Source organism: Lynx rufus, unplaced genomic scaffold, assembly GCF_022079265.1.
Source record: "Lynx rufus isolate CCGP_SWC_20201006 ecotype Redwood Valley unplaced genomic scaffold, mLynRuf1.p SCAF_12, whole genome shotgun sequence".
NCBI classification, from domain to species: domain Eukaryota; kingdom Metazoa; phylum Chordata; class Mammalia; order Carnivora; family Felidae; genus Lynx; species Lynx rufus.
This window is the reverse complement of record NW_025814826.1, coordinates 25,224,793-25,243,653: the sequence shown is the minus strand read 5'-3', so window position 1 is coordinate 25,243,653 and position 18,861 is coordinate 25,224,793. Positions and strand designations below refer to the sequence as shown.

The following is an 18,861-nucleotide window of genomic DNA, read 5'->3' as shown; positions in this document are numbered from 1 at the left end:
GAAGCTTAAAAAAAGACAAAAATAGGGGCACCTGGGTGGCTCAGTCGGTTAAGCATCTGACTTTGGCTCAGGTCATGATCTCACGGTTTGTGAGTTCGAGCCCCACGTTGGGCTCTGTGCTGACATCACGGAGCCTGGAGCCTGCTATGGATTCTGTGTCTCCTTCTGTCTCTGCCCCTCCCCAACTTGTGCTCTGTCTCTCTGTGTCTCTCAAAAAATAAATGTAAAAAGAAAATTAAAAAAAAAGACAAAAATAGTAAAATTAAATAAAACTATGGTAATTAAAGACTGAATGAAATGATGTAAAACATGACATCAAAAATATAAAACGTGGGCAGGGTGGAGAAAATGTGTTTTGGAATATGTGCAAATTTAATTGCTATCAATTCAAAGCAGACCATTATATACATAGTAAGTTATATATGAACTTCATGGTAACCACAAAACAAAAAGTTACAATAAATACACAAAAGTGAATGAGAAGGAAGATGAACAGAACACTAAAGAAAGCCATCAAACCACAATGGAAGAGAAAGAAGAAAGGAACAGAGGAACTATGAAAACAGCCAGTAGACTGAACAAAATTGAAAAAAGTACACACCTATCAATAGTTGCTTTCAGTAAATGGCCTAAACTCTCCAACCAACAGATGCAGTGGCTGAATGGATTTAAAAAAAAAAAAAGCAAGACCCATCTATATGCTGCCTACAAGAGTCTCATTTCAGAAATAAGGACATACACAGACTAAAAATGAAAGGATAGAGAAAGATATTCCATGTAAATAGGAATTAAAAGAAACCTGGAAGGATGCCTAGCTGGCTCAGGTGGTGGAGCATGCAACTCTTGATTTTAGGGTAGTGAGTTCAAGCCCCATGGTGGGCATAGAGCTTATTAAAAAAAATGAAAGAAAGCAGTACGGTTACACTTTTAGCAAAGAAAATTGACTTTAAAACAAAAATTATAGAATAGACAAGGAAGGACATTACATAATGATAAAGGGGTCAATCCAAAAAGAAGACATAATAAATATATATGGACCCAACATAGGAACATCAAGATTTATCAAGCAAATATTAACAGATCTAAAGGGAGAAATTGATAGCAATACCAAAATAGTAGGGGACTTTAACATCCCATTATATCAATGAATAGATCATCCAGACAGCAAATTAATAAGGAAACCTCAGCCTTAAATGACACCATATAGATTTAATATATACAGAACATTCTATATAAAAGCAACAACAAACATTATTCTCAAGTGCACATAGGCCATTTTAGGTTAGATCACATGTTAGGCCACCAGTTAAGCTTCAGTAAATTTAAAAAAGATTGAAATTCTATTGAGCATCTTTTCTGATTACAATGGTATGAAACTAGAAATCAATTACAAGAAGAAAACTTGAAAATGGGGAGGTTAACATGCTACCCAACGACCATTGAAGAAATCAAAGAAATAAGAAAAATTCTGAGAGATAAATGAAAATAGAACTATGATATACCAAAATCTTTGGGATGCAGCAAAAGCAGTTCTAAGAGGGAATATTATAGGAATATAGGACTACCTCAAGAAACAAAAATCTCCAATAATCTAACTTTGCACCTAAGGGAGCTGGAAAAAAAAAACAACAAATAAAGCTCTCAAAGTTAGTAGAAGAAAAGAAATAATAGCAATCAGAGCAGAACTAAATGAAAGAGACAGAAACAATAGAAAAGATTAATAAAACTAAGAGCTGATTATTTGAAAAGATAACATTGACAAACTTTTAGGTAGACCAACGACCAAGAAAAAAGAGAAGGCTCTAATCATCAAAATCAAAATGCAAGAGGAGAAATTAAAACTGACACCACAGTACAAAGGGTAAGAGACTAACAAGAAATATATGCTAACAAATTGGACAACCTAGAAGAAATGGATAAATGCCTAGAAACAACTATCTTCCAGGACTGAATCATGAAGAAATAGAAAATATGAATGAACCAGTTATGTTGAGATTGATTAGTAATGGAAAACTTCCCAACAAGCCAAAGTCCCAAGACCAGGTAGTTTTGCTGGTGACTTCTACCAAAATTTAGAAAGATTTAACACCTATCCTTTTCAAACTCTTCCAAAAAATTGAAGAGGAGGGAATACTTCCAAACTCATTTTGTGAGGCTAGCATTACCTGGATAACAACCCAGACATGGATACCATATAAAAGATTTTTAAAAATTATAGGGCAACATCACTGATATGAACATTGATGCAAAAATTCTCAACAAAATGTTAGCAAACTGAATGCAACAATACATTGAAAGGATCATAAGCCAAGATCAAGTAGGATTTATTCAAGGGATGCAAGGAATGGTTCAGCATCCATCAGCCAACCAACATGGTACAGCACATTAACCAAATGAAGGAAAGAATTGCATGATCATCTTTATAGATGCAGAAAAAGCATTTGACACATTTAAACATTTGTGATAAAAACTCTCAACAAAGTGGCTACAGAGGGAATGTACCTCAACATAACAAAAGCCGTATATAGTAAACACACAGTTACCATTATACTCAGTGGTGAACAGCTATAAGCTTTCCCTCTAAGATCAGGAACAAGACAAGGATGCCCACTGTCACCACTTTTATTCAACATAGTGTTGGAAATCCTAGCCACAGCAATTAGCAGGAAAAAGAAATAAAAGGCATCCAAATTGGAAAGGAATTGGGGCGCCTGGGTGGCGCAGTCGGTTAAGCGTCCGACTTCAGCCAGGTCACGATCTCGCAGTCTGTGAGTTCGAGCCCCGCATCGGGCTCTGGGCTGATGGCTCAGAGCCTGGAGCCTGTTTCCGATTCTGTGTCTCCCTCTCTCTCTGCCCCTCCCCCGTTCATGCTCTGTCTCTCTCTGTCCCAAAAATAAATAAACGTTGAAAAAAAAAATTTTTTAAAAACAAATTGGAAAGGAATAAGTAAAATGGTCACCACCTGAAGATGACAGAATACTATACATAGAAAACCCAAAAGACTCCCCCATTTTTTTGATTGGGATTTATTTTTTGTTGTTGAGATGTAAGGGTTCTTTATGTATTATAGGTGTCAATTCCTTATCCAGGTATATGATTTGAGAAACAATTTGAGAGAATTTATTTTTAGCAGACTTGCACTGCAAGAGGTCTTGAAGTTATTTAGGCAAAAGAAAAATTACTAACAGATGGAAATTTGGATCTGTGAAAAGGAATGAAGAGTGTAAGAAATGGTAAAATATGGAGTAAATGTAAGACATTTTCTGCATTTTTAAACTTTTCAAAAGAGTTGATTAATTAAATCAAAAGTAATAACAGTGAATTGGTGGCTTATAGTATACATAGAAGTAGATTGGTGTCAGTAGCATAAAGAATGGTACAGGAGAATGGGAAGTATGGTATTGTTAGGTCCTTATACCATATACAAAGGGGCATAATATTTATTTGAAGTGTGTATATTTTAGAGCAATTGCTGTAAAAAAAGAAAAATAACTTATAAGCTATAGGGGAGATGAATTGAATATTAAAACCTAATCAGTCCACAAGAAAGTAGGTAAAGATGAAAAAAGGAATAAACAGGAGATGAAACAAAAATAGCAAAATAGTATATTTAGATCTCTTTTTGATAATTACATTAAATATAAATGATCTAAATCTAGTTAAAAGGCAGATACTCAGATTGGCTAGAAAAGCAGTTGTCAAATATATGGTGTTGAGAAACTTTGAATATAAAGATAAAGATAGACTAAAAGTACAGACTGCATCTGGCTCATATGTAGTAATAGGGACTTTATTTATACTTATCATGAAACAACTCCCTGTTCATAAAACTAAGTACATAAAATAATAGTTCTGAAGACACTGCATGTGAAGCAATGAGAGTCAGGGATCTCTGAGTGATAAGAAACAAGGGAGGTGAGCCTGCATTGCCCTAGTCTGTTGCATTGAGAGACTTACCAGGATGTGGCACAAGCAGTGGCAACTGAGGTGTGGAGCTTGCCACATTCCCCTGGTTGAGGAGATGTTGCTCTGGAACTGAGTTGCAAATTATAACAGCAAGTCTTGAAAGAAACAATATATTTCCAAGTTACTTAACTGCATCCCAGAACAAAGTTCAGGAATATTTATAGGGCTGGGAAACACCAGCACACAAGTGCGTGTCATTCAGTTAAAGATTCCCATAGATGCACAGGAACATAAAAACATGAGAATAATCTATCATGGGGGCACAGAATTGATACAGATGATAGAATTAGCTGAGGATTTTAAAACTATTTGTTATAATTATATTCCATATGTTCAGAAAGTAAGAAACATATAAGATGCAAAAAGATCCATATAGAACTTTTAAAGATAAAAACTGCATCTGAGATGAAAAGTATAGTGGATGAGATAAATCACAGATTAGATCTTGCAGGAAAAAGATTAAGTGTGTACATACTTCCAGAAGTAGTTGCCAAAAACTTTCCAAATAAGTTTTTTCAAATACCTTTTAATGTTTATTTATTTTTATTTATTTTTTTAAACTTTTTTTTAACGTTTTATTTTTGAGAGACAGAGAGACAGAGCACAAGTGGGGGAAGGGCAGAGAGAGAGGGAGACAAAGAATCTGAAGCAGGCTCCATGCTCTGAGCTGTCAGCACAGAACCCAGTGTGGGGCTCGAACCCATGAACCATGAGATCATGACCTGAGCTGAAGTCGGACACTTAACTGACTGAGCCACCCATGTGCCACCAAATAAATTTTATTAAGATGAAACCATAAACCAGAACTTTCCAAATAAATTTTATTAAGATACAACCATAAAGAAGTTCAATGAGCTACCAAGTTTAAGAAATATAAAGGAAACTACCCCGAGGCTTATCATAATCAGATTACCAAATAAAAATGATAAAGAGAAAATCTTAAAAGTCAGAGAAAAAATAGACGTGATCAAGTTGTGTGCATAGGAACAAAGATAAAGATGACATTAGATTTCTTGTCAGAAACAATATAAGCAAGAAAACAGTGGAATAATATGTTTAATGTATTGAAAGATGAAAAAAATCAACCTAGGATTCTGTACCTGGCAAAAATATGTTTCAGAAACAAACATGTTGAAAATTTATTTTCAAACACAGAGAAGCTGAGGAAATTAATTGCTAACATCCTCTTCCCCCCCCCTTAAGGAAGATTTTAAAGTATGTCCTACAGACAGCAGGAAAGTGATACCAGTTGAATAAAAATAAAAACAAAGCCAAAAGACCCACAAGAAATGGTAACTACTTGGGTAAATATATGGAATTTGTTATTTTTTTTTAAAGGATTTTATTTTAGAGAGAGAGTGTGAGTGGGGGAGAGGGGCAAGGGCAGAGAGAGAGAGAATCCCAAGCAGGCTCATGCTCAGCACAGAGCCTGACATGGGGCTTGATTCTATGACCCTAGTATCATGACCTAAGCCAAAATCAAGAGTCACTCAACTGACTGAGCCACCCAGGAGCCCCTAAAATTTGTTTCTTACTTAATCTCTTTAAAATATATTTGCTTAAAGTAAAAATATTAACAAGCTATTGTATGGTTTATAACATACATAAAAGTAAAATGCCAGAAAACAGCGTAAAGGCTGAGGGAAAAAAGGAAATATAGAGATTCTTATACTCTACATTAGATGGTAGATCATTTAAAGGTAGACTGTGGTAAGTTAGAGATCTATATTGTAAACTCTAATGCAGCCACTAAAATAGGAAAACAGTCATAACTAATAAGCCAAAGTAGAATTTAATCATGCAGAAATTAATACAATAGAAGTCATGACAACATGAAAAGGGGAAAAAGATCATTTGGGACAAATACTGTATAAAATAAATAGTAAGATGATATGTTATAATGAATAACCATATTAAGTACAAATATAAATATTCTAAACATCTCTATTTAAAGGCCAAGATTGAATAAAAAGATCCAACCATTTACTTGGCTATAAGAAGTACTTTTAACTATAAACACAAATAGATTAAAAGTAAAAAAGTAGAAAAAGATGTAACATGTTAACCTAGTTGAAAGAAACTTGGACTGAGTTTATTAATTTCAGACGAAGGAACTTTCAGTATTATCTGGGGTAAAGAAGATCATTTCATAATAATGGGGTCATTTAATCAAGAGGACATAGCAGGCTTAATGTTTATACACTTAAACCGAGCTTCAAAACATGCAAAACAAAATGAACAGAAATGCAAAGAGAAATTCACAATTATAGCCAGAGATTTCAGTCACCCCTCTCAATAATTGATATAACAAGTGGGCAGAAAATTACCAAAGATACAGTTGAGTTGTTGAGTTGAGAATTCAATTCAACTTGACCTAACTGGATTTAGAGAACACTCTACTCAAGAAGAGCAGAAAATACATTTGTTCAGAAGTTTACACTGAACATTTACCAAGGTAGACCATATTTACCAAGATTGGGCTATAAAAGAAGTGTCAATAAATTCAAAAGGATTGAATTCATAAAGAATCTCCCAGACCACAGTGGAATTAAATTAGAAATCATTAATAGAAAGATCCTTGGAAAATTTCCCAAATGTTTGGAAATTAAATAGCATGTTTATAAATAATCCATTGTTAGAAGAAATCAAAAAAGAAATTGGTAAATATTTTAAACTGAATGAGGATAGAAACAGCATTTTAAAAGATAATGCTAAAACAGAGGGAAATCTATAGCTCTAAATATCTGTATTAGAAAAGAAGACAAATCTCAAATGACTTCAGCTTCTATCTTAAAAAACTAGAAAAAAGAAGAGTAATTTAATCTCAAAGGAAGCAGAAGAAAATAGTAGATAATCTGAATAGCTCCCTATGATTTAAAGAAATTGAAATTGTAGTTAAAAGTCTGCCCACAAAGAAAACTCCAGGTCCAACTAGTTTCATTGGTGAATTGCACAAAACACTATAGGAAGAAATACTATCATTTCTATATCATCTTTTCTAAAACATTTGAAGTGGAGGGAATATTTTCCAAAGCCTATGATGCCAGCATTGCTGGGGAACCAGAACCAGACAAAGACATTATAAGAGAACTTTAGAATAATACTACTTGCAAGCATAGATGCAAAACATTTTAAGCCAAATTTCAGCAAATCAAATTCAATTGTGTATTAAAAGGTTAATATGTCATGACCACTTGGGGTTTATCCCAGGAATGCAAGGTTGGTTTAACATTCAAAAAAACCCATATAATTCACCATATTTACAAACTAACAAGTAAAAATCATGGTGTGGAAAATCACTTGACTAATTCAGTAACCTTCCTGATTGAAAAAAAAAAAAACAAAAAAACCTTTACAAAACTAAGAATAGAAGTGGGATTCCTCAATCTGATAATGGACATTCATGACAAACCTAATTTGCTGACATTGTACTTACCGGTGAAAGGTTAAATACTTTCTTTATGATATAAGGAAGAAGAGAGACATGTTTACTTTTACCATCTTATTGAATATTGCCCTGAGGTTCTAGCTAGTGCAATCAGGGAAGAAAAAAAAATGTTATTCACATGAGAAAGGAAGGAATAAAACTATCCTTATTCACAGATGACCTGACTGTATATGTAAAAATCTCACAATACTATTAGCACCAGTTGAATGAGTTTAAGGATACAAGATTAATATACAAAAATCAGTTGTGTTTCTATAAAGTAGCAAGGAACAATCAGAAGTTCAAGTAAAAAATACCATTTACAACAATACAAAAATATGAAATACTGATTAATCTAACAAAATATGTTAAAGAAAATTGAGAACTACAAAATACTGTTGAGAGAAAGCGAAGGATACTGAAATAGAGAGATACAGTTGTTCCTTATTCACAGATTTTGTATTTTCTTTTTATTTTTTATTAAAAAAATTTTTTTTAAATGTTTATTTATTTCTGAGACAGAAAGAGACAGAACATGAGCTGGGGAGAGGAGAGAGAGAGGGAGACACAGAATCAGTAGGCTCCAGGCTCCAAGCTGTCAGCACAGAGCCTGACGCGGGGCTTGAACTCACAAACCACAAGATCATGACCTGAGCCGAAGTCGGTCGCTCAACCGACTGAGCCACCCAGGCGCCCCTGTATTTTCTTTTTAATGTTTATTTTTGAGAGACAGTGAGACACAGTGCGAGTGGGTGAGGGGCAGAAAGAGGGACACAGAATCTGAAGCAGGCTCCAGGCTCTGAGCTGTCAGCACAGAGCTCAATGTGGGGCTCGAACCAGGGAACCATGAGATCATGACCTGAGCCGAAGTTGGACGCTTAACCGACTGAGCCACCCAGGCGCTCCACAGATTCTGTGTTTTGAGTTGACCTATTTGCTGAAATTTATTTCTAATCCCCAAATCAATACTTGGAGTGCTTTGCAGAGTGGCACAAAATTTGAGTTGCCCGATATGCGCAGTCTGAATTCAGGATGAACAAGGTGACATTCTGTTTTCTTGTTCTAGCTGTCATGCATTAAGCAGGTGTCCTTGGTTTATTTAGTGCCACATTTTTAGCATTTTTGTGGGTTTTTTTGTTGGTGATTTAGCTGTTTAAAATGGCTCCTAAGCATGGAAGTGCTTTGTAGTCTTCCTAAGCATAAGAAAGTTGTAATGTACCTTATGGAGAAGATACATGTATTTAGATAAGCTTTGTTCAGGCAAAGGTTACAGTGCTGTCAGCTCTGAGTTTAGTGTTAATGAATCAACGATATATACTAGATAGGGGGTCTTCAACCAGAAACACACATAAAACTAGGTTATGTATTGATTGAGAACAATGTCATGACCAGAGGTATGTAGGAACCTGTCTTTCCCCTAGCAGCAATGGTTTGGTATTTGATAATTCACTGTTCATGGTGACATTCTAGAACATAATTATCACTAGATATTATTATTCCAGTAATGAGAATTAGTTGTATATCTTGTACATGAGTTGGAAAACTCAACTTTGTTAAAATGTTGATTTTCACCAAATTAATCCATAGATTCAAGGGACTTTTCTAATTTTTGCAGGCATGTTTGCCTAAAATAAAATTCATATGTAAATATGAGAATTTAGAATAGCCAAAATAAATGTGAAAAAGAACAGTGTTGGGGGACAATACTACCTAATTTCAAGAAATACTATAGGGGCACCTGGGTGGCTCAGTCGGTTGAGCGTCTGACTTCAGCTCAGGTCATGGTCTTGCAGTTCATGGGTTTGAACCTTGCGTCAGGCTCTGTGCTAACAAACAGCTCAGAGCCTGGATCCTGCTTTCAGATTCTCTCTCTCCCCCTCCCCTGCTCATGCTCTGCCTCTCTCTGTCTCTCTAAAATAAATGGTAAAAAAAAATTAAAAAAGAAATACCATAAAGCTGCAGTAAAAATAGCATTGGCATAAAGATAGACAAATAAATCAATGAAACATAAGAGGTAGTCCAGAAGTAAGCCCACTTAGATGTAAATAATTGATTTTGACAAAGCCATAAAAAGCAATACAGTGGAAAAAATACAAGTGTTTTTCACATATACTGCTTGAGCATTGGATATTGATATATAAAAAATGGAATTGAATCCATACTTTGCAACATATATGAAAATTAATTCAAAATGGCTCAGGGACTTAAATGTGCAACCTAAAACTATAAAGCTTGTAGAAGAAAACTTAGGAGAAAATCTTAGAGACCTGAACTAGGTAATGATTTCTTAGATACAACACCAAGAGCATAATATATAAATGGATAAGTTGATAAACTAGATTTTATTAAAGTCTGCTCTTCGAAAGACACTGGTAAGAGAATGAAAAGAGATGACACATTGTGGGAGAAAATCTTTGTGAAACATATAACTGATTAATGACTCATATTTGGATTATATAAAGAACTCTACAAATAAAACAATAAGAAAAATAACCTAATTAAAAATGGGTAAAATATTCAGGTGGACACTTCACTATAGGATAAATACAGAGAGTGTGTCAAAGATGAAAAGATGATCAACATCAGTAGTCAGTAGGGAAATGCAAATTAAAACCACAGTGAGATACCATTACACAGCTATTAGAATAACTAAAGTTATGAAGGCTAACCATATCAAATGTTGGTAAGGCTACCATATTTTAGCTGTGTTTAAATCCCAAGGTGGCTTCCTTTGTAAAAGTTAGGGATTGTAGACATGACACGGCCTGCTTTAAGTTAGGTTCTTGAGCATCTTCTTGTTTACAGAACCGTGGTGGCCCTATAAAGACTAGAAAGGACAACAACAATTAGAGTCTAAGACTTTTACACTATAAATCATTCCCTACTTTTGGTATGACTTTGTAAAATAACTTCTTTAATACAAAGCTTAATCTGTATGTTTAGTGTAAAAAAGGTAGAACAGTGGGATACTTGAAAGTAGAAAGTGAAGAGTCCCTCTGTTCCCTGCCAGTTCCATTTCTCCCTTAATACACAGGCACATGTTTGATGTAAAAAAATAAAAATAAGACTAGACAGTAGGCTGTTGTATCTGTTTTTCTTCTGACCTCTTGTAATGTTTCCCATGTCAGTGCATAAGCTCTGTACCTCATCTTTGCAAGGTTGCACATCCCATTGTAGTTTATTTAATTACTTATTGATAGGTAAATATTTAGCTTGTTTATAATTCTTGGTAATACAGTCTTGCTATACAGATTGTCACTGTGTATATTTTATGTGAGTCTGTAGAATTGCTGTTTTAAAGATAGATGCAAATGAAACTATAAACAGTATTGTCAGATTGCTCACTAGAAGGTTTGTACTAAGTTATATTTGCATCAGTAGAGTTTGCATCCATTTTCCCACATCCTGGCCAATACTTACATGATCATTTTTTCATATATATCAGTTTAATATGGTAAGTTACATTTCACTGGAATTCGATTTTTTATTTGTTTAGACGTTAGTTTTTTGAATAGATGTGTTCACTCAAATTATATTGTGAGTTGATTGTGCATACCTTTGTCCCTATTTCTATTGGATTAAAAAATCGATTCATATCATCTTTGTATTTTATAGTTGTTAAACAATTTTTCTTTACATGTTGCAAGTATTTCTCCAGTTTGTAGACATTTTTAGCATCATTTATGGTACGTTTTGCTCTATGGAAGTTTTATATTTTTATGTTGTTAAATCTGTCAGTTTATCCCACTGTGGCTTCTAGGTTTCTCTTCTTATCTAGAAAAGCCTTCTGCCTTACAGGATTATGACAAGTATTTAGCCAAAGTTTCTTGTGCTTTTGCCCTATTTTTATATTTGCATTTTAATACTTAGGGAATTTATTTTTGTGTTCATATGAGGTAGGAACTTAAATTTTTCCCTAATAGGCAATTATGTCAGAGGAGTTTGATTCTTACAGTGATTTTGCTTGGACAACCTTAGGTTATAGTCTAATTTGAAGTTATAAGGTTTGTTTTAGTTATAAATATGGATAAGTAATTCTATTTCTCCTAGAAGGCAAGAACCTGTAGAAGGTAAATATCTTTGCTTTTTTGACTCTGTGTTTTTTTTTCCCCCCCCTTTATTTACTTGGGAATTAGGATGAGTCACTTCCAATAGCAGGGCATAGGGGAAGGGAAGCCAGCAAAGAGACATAGACACTGTGTCCAAGTCATTTCTGGGACCAGGGATGGAAACGGATTCTTCTGTGGAGAGACTTGCCTTGGCAGGTGAGGTAGACCAAGACTTTATTAGCAACAGCTCTGGCTGCAATTTAACTACTTTAAAAATGTTGCTATTGTGAGTTCTGGCTTAGGAAACTTTTGGTGTTTTGATGGATTCTGGTCAGTTTTTTCTGCGCTTTCCTTCTATGCATTCTGTTTTCTGCTAATGATCTACTTGTATTTGATGGAATGTGATGTTTTCTGTGCTTTCTCCTGCATGTGTGCTTAGACAGGCTTGGATTGTCTTTCTCTCTTCTCCCCTTGCTAGCTTGGTGAATTCCCACTTTCTTTAATATAATCACCACCTCTTAAAACCTGCCTTTTAATCCCTCCTCCACCTAAGAAGTCCCTGTAACAGCCTTATTGTAGCACTTACATTGTAGTATTGTATTTGTTTATTATATGTATCTGTTTCTTGTACCCTTCTGAGTTCTTTTGGGACAGGGATTTTTGCTTGTTGATTGAAAAGTCTGAGCTACATTATTTTCATATAGTGTAAAGATTTAAGTCCCAGAGAGGACATTTTATAAAGATATAAAAAGTAGGGTATATCTCAAAAAGAATAGAGTATATCTACTTTTTGTTGCCTGTGCTGGTACTGTTAAATATCTATTTACCAGTGTTACTTACCAAAGTTATGGAGAATTACATGTAAACAAATTTCATATCAACAAAAATAGAATATTCCAAAACAAATATGACAAAAATGTTTTTTTATATCACAGCTGGGAATTTTTCAGAGGAAACAAACTTCTGATGTTATAAGTCAATGGAAAACATAACAAATACATGTTTCTTACAGAATGTTAAAGAAGTCTATTTGTATGAATAAAATCAGTGTATCCTAAAAGATTTAAGTTTATTTTTTGAGAGAGAGAGAGAGAGAAAACAAGGAAGAGGCAGAGAGAGAGGGAGAGACAATCCCAAGCAGGCTCTGTGGGTGCAGAGCCTGATGCAGGGCTTTATCCCACGAGCTGTGAAATTCATGACCTGAGCCAAAACCAAGAGTTGGACTCTTAACTGTCTGAGCCACCCAGGTGCCCCTAGAACATTTTAAGCTAGAATATTTTAGTTTGGAAGGCTATGAAAAAGGGTTTATAAAAACTGTATCAATGTTTTCATAATTTGATGTTTTAACAAATTGTTTTTAATCAGAATAATAATAGATTCTTGTCATTGTGTGTCTTGCATCATCTCATTCAACTCATACTATTATATAGTAGTATAAAAACAACTATTATTTCTGTTTTGCTGTCTAGGAAAGTGAGTTTTCGGTACTTTCTCAAAGTCATATAGCTATCAGTAAGTGGCAGAGATGTCCAAACAGGATCCTAACCATCATAGGGCAGTTGCTATCTCAAAATGGTCAAGACTTAGATTGTGAAATCCATTATCATTAATGTAATTTAATTATTTTTTTGCATATGAGGTAAATATTTTATTTTTTAATTTAAAAAGTTTTTAAAAATCTAATTTATTGTCAAATTGGCTTACATACAACACCCAGTGCTCATCCCAATAAATGCCCTCCTCAATGCCCATTATCATTAATTTTATTTACTTCTAAGTAGACTTCTGTTCCAGCCACCTAACTGACTTGAAGCCTATTTCAAAATATCTTCAGGGAGGACATTCTTAGGTCTCTTGAAAATGTATACCTGTGCAACAGTGTATGTATTTCTCACTTTTTGCAATGTTGACTTTTCTAAAAAGTTAGATAGAAAGCTAATTTGTGGATCTCAACTTTTATAGACCAATTTGTTTTGTAGTTTGATAAATGCTTTATTAAAATTTTGGTCTAACTTTTAATTATTGCTCTACTCTGTGAAGTAGTTAATACTAATAAGATTTCTGATTAGATAGAGGAATATCTATTAAAAATAAAGTTCTAACCATTTTGTAAAATAAACAGTTACAACTAGGACTAATTAGTTGTAAATTTAATAAGTTTAAACCTTTGAATTTTAGTTATAAAGCTTTACCTAAGTGAGATCCTTCATGCATTTGCATACCTTTCACACCAAAACCGCAGTTATACATTAAAATGTTTTACTGGATGCATGTTCTTTTTATGAAGCAGAGAATCAAAGTTAATGGAATGTAAGTTTAACATCATGTCATTAGTTGGTACTTTTCTTAAAGGATTTAGATCAGGTTTTCTAACCAAACAAGTATACAGAGCTATAAACTTACCATTTTTAAAAAATGTTTATTTATTTTGAGAGTGAGAGAGTGTGCAAGCAGGGGAAAGGCAGAGAGGGAGCGAGAGAGAGAATCCCAAGCTGGCAGCGCAGCGTCCTATGTGAGGCCTCTGTTTCACAAAGTGCGAGATCATGACCTGAGCAGAAATCAAGAGTCAGATACTTAACTGACTGAGCCACCCAGGTGCCCCTATACTTACCATTTTAATCACATTTTAATATATTAAAAGCCTATGCTATTAAAATTTTTCACTATAAAATTGTAACATTATGCTTGCTGTGCTGCTAATAATTTTTGCATTGTAGAAGGTGAATGTGTAGCATTGTTGAGTTATGAAAATTGTATAGTAGTATAAATGCTATTAAACTGTTATGGAAAATTGGCTGATTTTTATCAGACTTTAGTATTTCTCATTTTTAACAAATTGTCATTTTTCTTTTGCTTTTTGATATTCAGTTATCTGTGTTATCTATTGTATTTGAGTTATTTAATGCCATGGTATGTAAGGACTGAAATTAGTTGTGGTCCAGGTCACTTTGTATTTTATATAGTGACTGACTGTCTGGTACACTTTATAAAATTCACGGTGGGATAAGTAAGATGCAGATTTCCTCAAACCTCTCTTGACTTACTCTTGTCTTTTTTGTGCTGTTCCAAAAAGTAATAATTACTGTTTTTTATTTTGTTTTTGTTTTTTGCTTTTTTGTTTTGCAGGCCACATAGGGTGTGGTTTAATTGTAGAATCAGCTGCCAGCTGTATTGGTCCTACAGGTGGTTGCTTAGGTTCTCTTTTACTTGTGCCTTACTAGGTATTCATGTAGTTTTTTAATCAAATAATTTCTTAACTGTAATGATTGTGATCAAATTATTGTACTAAATTATTGGTCCTATAAAGAGTATTAAAAAGTTAAGAGAACACTGTTTTGTCCATTAAACTTGCCACAGAAAGTTTATAGATAAAGTTCCTAAAACCAGCTATTTCCATTCATTTAATGTATGCTCCACACATGGTGGCTACAGTTTTATTGGGCAGAAAGTAATCCACTTGCGTGTTTTATGCTTAGATTTTAAAGTGTTGCTTAGTACTGATTTGTAGGGGATGAAAGAAAACTAAAAAGCAGTTAATGTGTCTATAAATGAGATGAAGGAATAATATAGGATAAAGTAATTTAATATAGTATTAGGAAAATAATTTGAAGCTGTAGTATTTAGATTACTATACATTTAAAAATCTTAATGTCAAGATAATCTGGGGGTTAAGTAGGATAGATTTATTACCCTTATTTTACAGGTGAAGCATAGAAGGCTTAGTTTAATTAAGTAAGAATCATTAAGACCTTACAGGTTAGGGAAGGATTTCTTAAATAAGACATAGAAAGCAAAGATTGGTAAATAATAATATATAAAATAATCAATTAAAAAAAAAAGATGGAAGCAATTCCCAAAAAAGGAGACCCAAATGATCAATAATATGAAAAGATGATTATCTTCACTAGGAAAATGGGAATGTAAATTAAAATAATAATGGAGATAACAAAAAATGTCAAATATCAGATTATCAAAAATTAAAATGCCTGACCATTCAAGTTTGAGGGGAAGTGGTAATTCTCATACTGCTAGGGGAAGGTAACGTGGTATACTCACTCTGCGTGCCATTTGGCAACATGTTTTTACTCGTAAGAGTAAAGAATTGAAGCAACCTAAATGTCTATTAGTAGGGGAAGGGATTAAAAAACCGATATGATATTGTGATAGAAATTATTATTATTATTTTTTAAGTATTTTTTTATTTTTAACATTTATATATTTTTGAGAAACAGAATGTGAGTGGGGAGGGGCAGAGAGAGGGAGACACAGAATCCGAAGCAGGTTCCAGGCTCTGAGCTGTCAGCACAGAGCCTGATGTGGGGCTTGAACCCACGAATCAGGAGATCATAATCTGAGCCAAAATTGGAGGCTTAATTGACTGAGCCGCCTAGGCTCCCTGTGATGGAAATTATACAGCAGTTAAAAGTAATGCAATGGATTTATATAAGTTATAATATCAAAAACATAATTGAAGATTGAAGAAAGTAAGTTATGAAAATTATGTTAATATTATGTTATTACTATTATGTTAAATTATGTTAATATTACTACTAATGTGACTACAAAACCACGTGTATATGTATACATGTATATCAAGACTATATATTTTTTCGTGGACATACATGCATGCATATATAAACGTATTTTAAAATATCCCAGAGGGATATATTCTAAATTTTTTTTCTAATGTTTACTTAATTTTGAGAGAGAGATGGAGACAGAATCTGAAGCAGGCTCCAGGCTCTGAGCTGTCAGCACAGAGCCCGATGCTCAGCTGGAACTCAAAAACTGCGAGATCATGACCTGAGCCGAAGTCGGATGCTTAACTGACAGAGACACCCAGGCGCCTCCCAGAGGGATATATTCTAAATTCATATAGTAGTGGTTTCTGGAAAGGATAAAGGGAGCTTAACTGGAATATAATACTTTTCTTTTAATAAAATTAAAACAGTCATGGAAACTGATTTCAGTTCTAGGTGGTAGGGACATGGACATTGGTTAAATTATCCTTTTTGCTTCTTTTAAAATTTCGTCAGAAAATAAAAAGAAAAGGAAGTTGCTAAAAAATAATAGTTGGAAGAGCTAGTACTTAGACTTGATTCCCAAGTCTAGAGCTCTTACAGTTAATATGCTGCCTCAAAATTAGAAGGAAAAAAATCAGACCAAAAGATAAAAAAGGTTGGGGCACCTGGCTGGCTGTTGGTAGAGATGCAGCTCTTGATCTTGGGGTCATGAGTTTGAACCCCATGTTGGGTGTAGAGATTTCCGAAGAAATAAACTGGAAAAAATGATTTAAGAAGGTAGAAAGAATTTAGTTTTATGGTAATAAGAATTGGGAGAATTGTGTTTATTATAAAATTTTTTTGAGAGGAAAGGGAAGTTATAAATTAAAAATTATTATAATATAATTTAAGAATCTTTAAGCATGTTGTTATCAAAAAATATAGAGAGGGCAACTTAGGTACTTAGGGAGAAAGTTACCTTAATTTACTGTTTAAAATGTGATACATATTTCTGTTGCATGTAATGGAAGACTGTAGATGATTTGATTTTTTTATATAAAATTCATGAAAATAATTTAATCCAAATTTACAATCTAACTTCAATCGAAAAAAGTCAAAACTAGCTTTTCATCCATTTTGTAAAGTCATTCTTCACAAAAACTTTACAGCCTTTTTATTTACAGCTTCTCTCCAAGATAAAATGGCAAACCCCAAAGAGAAAACTCCAATGTGTCTGGTAAATGAGTTAGCCCGTTTCAATAGAGTCCAACCCCAGTATAAACTTCTGAAAGAAAGAGGGCCTGCTCATTCGAAGGTAAGGTTATGAAGAGAGGTGGTGAAACATGCTTATCAAAGTCTATCAGATTTGTCATCTCAGGTTTTAATTGTGCTTCATTTTGCGGGGGAGGGGCAGCAGGTTACCTGAAGGCTCTTAGTCCTATTTTACCAATGTTTAGAAGTCTGTAACTAAACAATTTTATAGCTCATTATGGTTTACAAACCTCTTTTAGATACAGTACTTCACAAAAATCTTAATGAATCATGAAGTGTGAATTTTTGATTTCTGTTTTGTAAATTAGGCAGACAAAAGTTAATTGACTTGCTTACTAGTAGTTCTTAAGTGCCAGTGCCAGCACTTGAATATGTGTTCTTTGGCTCCCAAGTGCAGTATTCTTTCCATGAAATTGTAACTGCTAAAGTAAAAATGGAGACAGGAAATCTAGCAACAGTTACCTAGTGAGACATCTTTCCCAATGTGATATGGAATTCTAAGTTATATCATTTATAAAAGTTGTATATACCAGTTATTATTGTTTATACATTCATGTATAATATTGTTCTCTTAAGTGGAAAAGCAGCTTATATTTATATATTTAACTTCATGCATATATGTTTATATGTATACATGTTACAAAGAAGTTTATAATCAATGCATTTATGTTTGAACTCTATTCATATGTTTTAAAAAATCTCAGTTGTACACAGATTTCTTTGATACATTTTTAATCATGGATTTGAAGGTTACGATAATTTTCATAAATTTTTGTATGTTGAAGTAATTGATTCTCTAAAAGTTGGTTCATCAGTATAAAGCAGCTGGCTATTTATTATTTGTTTTCTAGCACCTCCTTCAAAGTAAGGAATAGAAGATGAAACTCAAATCCATTAATTCAGTTCCCTATTAGAAGCTTTTATGAAGATTTCTTGTCAACAGTTTAATTTATTCGTAAATTAATGATTTATGAATATGATATGATTTATGATTCATATCATTTGTGTAGAGAAAAAAGTTGTGGCCTTGGTATGCCTGTTAAGTCATTTATCCTGACTCTCTTTTAGACGCATTAATTCATATTCATTTCATACTCTTTCTGCCCTTAATCACATTGAACTGTTTGCATTTCTTAGAATGTTTCATGTTTTTTTCATATCTCTTTCCTTTGCCTATCTTGTAGCGCCTCCCTTCCTTGAGGGCCTTTTGTTCTTATTCATTTTTAAACACTTAGGTCACATACCACATCTTCTAAACTTCTGTGAAACTTCTCTGATCCCTGCCCTGGGCTTTCAGGAGGACCTGCCTTACGCAGGTGTAGACGTTGTGCTGTATGTAATGATGTATGTTGATCATTAGTCTTGTACTAGACTGAGCTTCTTTAGTGTTAATAAATATTTTATTCTTTTGTATTTTATGGTTCCTCTGGTGTCTGTCTTCGTAGCTCCTAATTTCTAATTCCAGGAATTCTTCCTTGAGATAGCTCTTCAGCTTTGAATTTCATGTGAATAGACTAACCTCCGCGTCCTCACATGGTTGTCATTTTGCTCACCTCTGGGTGGTTCCATCATGTTTCTCATGCCTCACTTTTACTCTGACTCATCATGTATTAATTTTTGTTGATTTCACTGTCTACAAAGATTA

General features: G+C 33.8%; 1 protein-coding gene across 7 annotated transcripts in view; it reads left to right on the top strand.

Moving 5' to 3' along the window:
* The window catches only part of STAU2 (staufen double-stranded RNA binding protein 2), a 308,899-nt gene that overhangs the window by 17,722 nt on the left and 272,316 nt on the right, over positions 1–18,861 (top strand). For 5 of the 7 annotated variants that reach the window (XM_047074039.1, XM_047074037.1, XM_047074043.1 and 2 more), the window contains exon 1: positions 17,131–17,259. The exons of the other annotated variants lie outside the window; for them this stretch is intronic. In XM_047074039.1, the coding sequence (XP_046929995.1) occupies positions 17,146–17,259 (114 nt within the window). In that variant the 5' untranslated portion in view covers positions 17,131–17,145. Of the gene's footprint in view, positions 1–17,130; positions 17,260–18,861 lie in introns of those variants that run through there. 7 annotated transcript variants of the gene reach the window in all.